Source organism: Danio rerio, chromosome 8, assembly GCF_049306965.1.
Source record: "Danio rerio strain Tuebingen ecotype United States chromosome 8, GRCz12tu, whole genome shotgun sequence".
Taxonomy (NCBI): Eukaryota; Metazoa; Chordata; class Actinopteri; order Cypriniformes; family Danionidae; genus Danio; species Danio rerio.
Genome location: NC_133183.1, coordinates 24,815,148 through 24,822,485, shown reverse-complemented (window position 1 = coordinate 24,822,485; position 7,338 = coordinate 24,815,148). Strand labels below are relative to the sequence as shown.

Here is a 7,338-nt window from a genome sequence, read left to right as displayed (position 1 = left end):
TGTGGAAAAAACCTTTTTTTAATATAAATTTTATTACATTTGAACAAAAACAGTAATTTAGAATTTGCCAAGGGTATGAATAATATACGGTTAATTATCCATACTGTATATATATATATATTCTGTATATATATTATTTTTTTCTATATATTCTCTACATTATTATTATATTTTCTATCAATGCACAATGGTTAACAATTTAAAAACATCATTCTATAAATCTGTTTATACAACGATTCTGTCTGGTTCTTGATTCTGATTGGCTGATATCTGTGCAATACTCTGCCAGTAACAGCACTCGTGCTACCTCTTCACTCTTGTGTATTAGGGGCCGATCACACCTTACGCTCATTTCTGTTCTAAAAACGCGTGGCGCACCACATTGCCTTTTTTGTTGACAAGAAAAAAAGAAACGTGGTGTGCTTTTTTATGTCGCTAGGCAATGACTGAATTAGTTGGGTATTGAGCGAGTGTTGCTGTTGGTATTAATATAATTATATTGTTTAATAATATTGTGGAATTCATGATTTAATATTCATATACAGCTCCGGATAACTCAAAACAGCTACCACAAATCTCTCCTCAATCTTCAAAAGTCTCCGTTGTTTTCTTGACAACACAGATACTGCAGGCACCTCAATAGAAGGTGCCTCTGCTTTCATTTGATTGGAGAATGAAAAAGATGCGAGTGACGTAACATGCTTTTTCCGCTCAGAGTTAACTTTTTTCAACTGTGAGCGCACAGCACACAAGGGCAAAAACACAAGGCGCAACAGGCAGTTAAAATGTGAGGCACACAGGGTGCATAAGCCCCGCAAATTAGTAAATCAATCAATAAAGGCACCTCTCAATGCAAAAAGTGAGTTTGGTGTGATTGGCCCATTACTCCGCCCACACAGAGCAACAAGCAGAGGACACCCTACAGTTGGACAAATATTGCAGCTGTTACAAAACATAATTTTGAGAATGTAGTTGTTTAGATTTCAGCTATGCAGTTGATTTACAAGGATAGAGCCTATTTTCAAGTATTTATAGTTTCTTAGAGACAGCGCGTGGGTGGGCATTAGCCTGTCATTAAGCAGACCAAAGATGCTGTCCATCCACAAGATGGCGACAGTGACCGCATAATAAGCCCTTAGAAGTTAAACAGCGTAATTTTTAAACTACAGCTGATCAAATCAATATTAAACAGGTAAGTGATATTCAATATCTTCTTTTTTTATTTACATGATTATGCTGTCAAACTGTTGCATAAACGCAATATCACACTCGTAGCAGTGTGATGTGGCTGTATATCAGCACTGGTGGGACCTGGGACGCCAAAACACTCGGTCGCACACTTCCCACCAGTGCTGATATACAGCCATATCACACTGCTACGAGTGTAATATTGCTCATATATAAAAAGAGATCTAGAGATTCTCTATATCATTTGGGATCTATAGAACATATATTTTTGAATATAAAAATGTCTTGTAGAGTCTTAGGAACCCAAAAGCACAAAAAACACAATCATAATATAGGTTAAAATAAAACATACCCCCCCCCACACTTTCTTCTTCCTGTTTTTGAAGCCCAAAGCGCTGCAGCTGTCTTGTTCTTCTCACTGCTAATGAAAACACTAATTAGAGGTTTTCTGTACATGTTATGAGAGCGTCTCAGTGGCAAAGCTCATGCACTTCAGCATCCCTCACTATTGTAAATGAGGTTAAGAAATGCTTAACTTTCATAAAGATGTAATGATGTAGAACATTTTTCATAGATCCAGATAAAGAGGTGCAGCAGTTGTGTTTAATGGCCAGTAAGGCTAAAGAAAGTGTCCTCCCCCACAATGCACCACTATAATTGAAGCCATCGTGTTGCAAAGCAGCCTGGTCTCAATGTTGAAGGGTTCCAGTTACAAAATATAATGCATCAGTTCAGCTTATACACACAAAAATGTACATAAAAAACCCAGGATGTGCGCATGCAAAGATAAACGTGTGCCTTTCTATATCTATCTCCTGCCATTTGTTTCCTAAGCATTTCCTTGTTTTTATTACAAGTTCTAAACTGATTAACAAATTGCTCAATTTCGCACCTTAAAAACCATAGCTACTACACTACCTGACAAAAGTCTTGACGCCTATCCAAGTTTTAGGAACAACAAATAATAACTTAACTGTAAGTTGATCATTAGGTATCAGAAGTGGCTTATATGAAAGGCAAAAGCCTCTAGATTACACTTATTTTACCAAAATAAAATATGATCATATTTTGATATTTAATTATTTAATTAGGACACTAAGGTCTGACTGCATAGACAGAAGTCTTGTCACTTAACAGAAATAATGTGCAGTATAGAATATAAAGTCATGGTGCAGTGGAAATACAATTAATATTGTGTACATGACTCTCATGAGCTTGGAGGACTGCATCCATCTCTGCAATGACTCAAATAACTTAGTAATGAGTCATCTGGAATGGAAAAGAAAGCGTTCTTGCAGGACTCCCAGAGTTTATCAAGATGGGTTCATCTTCAATGCTTCCTCCATCTTACCCCAGACATGCTCAATAATGTTCATCTCTGGTAACTGGGGTGGCCAATCCTGAAGCACCATGACCTTCTTTGTTTTCAGGAACCTTGATGTGGGGGCTGAAGTATGAGAAGGAGCGCTACCCTTCTGAAGAATTTGCCCTCTCCTGTAGTTTGTAATGTAATGGGCAGCACAAATGTCTTAATACCTTAGGCCAGGGGTCACCAATCTCGGTCCTGGAGGGCCGGTGTCCCTGCAGGGTTTAGCTCCAACTTGCCTCAACACACCTGCCCGTATGTTTCAAGTATACCTAGTAAGACCATGATTAGCTTGTTCAGGTGTGTTTGATTAGGGTTGGAGCTAAAATCTGCAGGACACTGGACTCCCAGGAACAAGTTTGGTGACAACTGCCTTAGGCTGTTGATGTTGCCATCCACTCTGCAGATCTCTTGCACCCCTACCCCCATACAAAAACACACAAAAACATTTGATATCTATATTTGTTTACAAACATCAGTCATATTTTTAATAAATAAACTTTCATTCAATCTCACATACAAATCTTTAGATATAATATTACATGTTAGGTAGTTTTATTAATATTTACACTGATTGCAGAAGGAGGGAGAGAGTTCTGGTGATTACAAGTGGTAGAACGGACGTGATCCCATCTGTATCGCGTGGTCATTTATTTTTAGCGGATTTTCAGTCATTTTAATTAAATGCACAGAATGAATGGGACACGCTGTCCTCTTAATGAACAGATCACTCAATCTTGGGGATCATGATCATTCAAAAGTAACTGAAAAAAATAAAGTGGCTTGGCATATCAGCAATGTTTCAAAGTCAATCACTTTATGAAACTGCAGGAAATGGATTTAAAAAATGAAAACAACAAATATAAAAAAACAACAACAACAACAACAACAACAAATGTACAATGAATTGTGTTTCACCTTTAAAAAAAATCCAAAATACTTGAAATTCCTGCCAGGCTTTGTAAACGCAGCACAATGTAGGATCTTTTTGCCCCTAAACAGTCTGCTATTTGTTCCAAGATGATGTTTCTATTTTAAGATGGAAATGGAGTAGACTCAATCCATTTCAAGATCCAAAGATGATTAAGCAAACTGGAGCCTATTGTGAAAAAAATGGAAAAAATACACAGATGTACACAAAATGCAAGACAAAAATGTTGATTCAGATTATTTTGGTTCTTCGTTATTAAAATTATTCAACTGAATAATTAAAAATACTGTGTTTGTGCATTTCCCTCTGTAAATGATGCTTAAAAATAAACCATACAGACAAAAAGAACAGAATAAAAACACATTTAAACATATTACAAAACAATTGACGTTTCCAGCAGTTTATAAAAAGAGTCTTTTCAGTGATTTGCATTTAAAGACGAAAGGTAAGCCAGAGCCGCTTTCTTTCACAGCATTAACATGTGATTGGTCAGTCGGGAGTCTTTTAACTGCTGTCCTGATTGGCTCTTTATTCAGTTTTTTAGAAAGATGTAACGCAGGTCATTTCGTCCGCCAGCTCCTCTTCCTCATGGCTCCTGATGGGCTCCTCGTCACTGTATACAAGCCCTGTGTCTGTGTGGTTCATGAACTTTTGGCTTTTCTCAGAGCCTCCTCGGTTGAGGAGATCACTTGCGGCGCTCTCCATTTCATCAATGGTCATGTGACAGGCATCTGCAATCTCACGCTTGGCAAAGGCTACAAATTTTGGGTCCTTGGCATACAAACCTAAGCCCTCAGAGATCAAGACCTGAGGAAGAGAAAAAGAGAAAGATGGGGCCGGTTGCATTAACAGAGAACTAGAAGCCTTAAGAACTTGTTTAAGCAACTAATTTCCACTGAGTGGTACAGTACGGTACGGTTCAGGTCGGTTCGATTCACATAACCTCTCAGCTGTATCTTTAATCATCACCAGCACATGTTAGAAACTAATTCCGTCATTTCGAGTTCATAATAGTCCAAAAGGCGACGATAATAGACAAGACTAAACATATCAGTTTATTCATGTCTTAGGTGGCTGAAAGAATCATTTGCTTTTCTTTTCTTTTTGGGCTTTTCCTTTGTTTTTTCGCACTTCACTCTCGCGTTTGTCAGTTTCTGAAAGGATCGGATGTCAGAAGCACTTCAATAATCATGCGCGCGTTCTTATCATCGGCTCAAAAAGTCAACCTTTAGACGACCTTGTAAACAACTAAGGGGCACATGGTAGATTCTGCTCTTCTTTTTGGCTTTGTGGCTGTTCATCGAGACGATCGTTATTATATGTATATATTATAATGATGTAATGCCTTGGCTTTGTATTTAAAAATGATGCTTCCATTTTATTCATTCTTCTGACTTGTGCATAAGTTAGTGATGTATCACTGTGAGCGAATAGCGTTCAGCTGCGTGTCTAACTTCGCCTTTTGGTACCCTTTTGTCATGTTAGGTACCCTTTCAACAGGGTACCCAAAAAGTGGATCGGTATGGTTCGCTTTTAGGTTCCTTTTGACAGTGGAAACGGCCTTTAGAAAATGGTTATCAGGACGGTGGGAATTGTACTGTTTTTTCAGCAATTTCTGTAATATTCATGCATTACTGGGAAAAAATAAATATATTTGAATCCAATTAACTTATTTTTGTGTTTTTATGGATAATTATTAGATTCTGGAATTAGGCATGTCCACGGTATTACAATATTCTGATTACTGCTCTAGAATATGTTATTATTAAATGTCTGGGTTAAAAAACAACAAATTTTGTCCCAATTTTTGAACACAATATTATTTCTTTAAAGAATTTTGCATTAAAAAAGGATGATCCTAAAAAATGGACTTACTGTTTATTGTAAAACTTCCATCTGTGAGCAAAGTTGTCTATTAATATACACACTATAGTTTAATTTGACATCGTTTTTAGGCTATATGTAGATACACCTACATAAAAACTTTCTATCAGTGGGCTAGATCTGCCTCTATCAGACCACTGAATTATTATTTTCATTCAGTTGAATCCCTGCGTGTCGCGATCTTGCATTGGCAATAGTATGAACCATTTGGAGGGTCAACTTATACATTCATTTAATAATATTATTGTTTCAGATTCATATTATATATCATATAAACTATTTTCCAGACTCCCCTACACATATAGCAGTCTTTGACATCCTTCAGGGGCGATCAACCATTAATTAGGGAGTTTAAACCCTCCCAAAATGGCCTGTTTTCACACATTGGTTTTTATCTATGTCTTTTTACTTTTCTATACTAAGATCTATATATATATATATATATATATATATATATATATATATATATATATATATATATATATATATATATATATATATATATATATATATACACACACACATACATCATACATATACATACACACACACACACACACACACACACACACACACAATGCTCAGCATATATGAGTACACTCCATTTTTAAATTAATATTTTTTATCCATTTTCTCAGTGAATATGGGTAATATATATTGGTGCATTTGAATAAAATTTATTAACTTAATTTTTTTGATTTATTAAACTGAAAGATAATACATTCGAATTCATGCGAAAAAAAAATACAAACTGTTTCACCAAAATTGTAGATATTTTTGTTTCTCTTGATTTTTGCTATTTTTGCTATTTTCCCAAACATATAAATTTGTTTGTACTAATTTTTGAAACATTATTGTAAGTTATTTTGTTAGAAAAGCTTCAGATTTGGCTTCAGTACAGACTAATCTAATGTATATGCACAAATCTAATATTGTAAAGCCTTCTTTACAAAAAATTAACTTAAATGAGAGATTTGTGGGGGGTGTACTCCTATATGCTGAGCACTGTATAGTGTTTTAACATAGACATGGCTAAATAACATAATTTCAGACATTGCCATATAGATTGGCACTAGATTCTGTGTTTTTGCGCGAGGGATCTGTTTACATCAACAAAATATATTGTACGACTTCTCTACTGGTCTCTAGTTACCGCCCGTCACTGGTGGAGTTTATGACTGCTAAACGCAGACCTTTTATTTCCCACAGGAGTTCACCACTGTATTTGTAGTCAGGGTGTACATTCCTCCAAGCGCTAGCACTAAAGCTAACGAGGCACTCATATAGGACAACAGTGGGCTACAAAACACTCACCCTGATAGACTTTTTATTGTCGTGGTAGATTTTAGCCATATCAGTCTCAAAACATTACTCCCTAAATTCCATCAGAATTTCCACTTTGTTGAGGGAGAAACATGCTGGGTCTTGTTTACACACTAAATATTTTGTCTAGTCATTCATGCCTGTATCCTTGCATGTATCTTTTACTTCTGTACTTTTTACATGTTTGTAAAGTGATTTAAGATGCTATTTTTAAAGGAGCTACATAAAATAAAGTGTAATATTATTATTAATATTTTTGGCACAAACCATTAGGCACAACAACTCAGATGTTATGCTGATTCCTGCATACAGGCCGCATATTAGATGCAAAAGAACGGTTCTGAAGCAGGTAAGAATGACCAACTGACTTGTTAAAGTTGTTTTAAAATAAATTATTTAGATATATAGACATTAAATTATTTATATATATATATATATATATAAATATAAATATATATATATATAGATTATTCATCATATAATATAATATAATATAATATTATAATATAATTATAATATAATTATAATATAATTAATAAAACATTCATAACATAATATAATTTCCACCAAGAGCTGCTTTATTAATCAGAAGATCTCCAGTGTGTGCTTGTAAAGTTGCTGTGCTACCACTGTAATGGTCCCCTGA

At 35.3% G+C, this 7,338-nt stretch overlaps 1 protein-coding gene across 2 annotated transcripts in view; it reads right to left on the bottom strand.

Annotated features, from left to right (window-relative positions):
• Positions 1–3,015: 3,015 nt before the first annotated feature.
• Positions 3,016–7,338, bottom strand: part of cacna1fb (calcium channel, voltage-dependent, L type, alpha 1F subunit) — a 76,139-nt gene continuing 71,816 nt past the window's right edge. Inside the window, exon 48 of one of the 2 annotated variants that reach the window (XM_021478267.3) lies at positions 3,016–4,292. In XM_021478267.3, coding sequence (XP_021333942.1) covers positions 4,026–4,292 — 267 coding nt within the window. In that variant the 3' untranslated portion in view covers positions 3,016–4,025. The remainder of the gene's footprint in view (positions 4,293–7,338) is intronic. The other variant, NM_001324496.1, reaches the window with a different exon arrangement.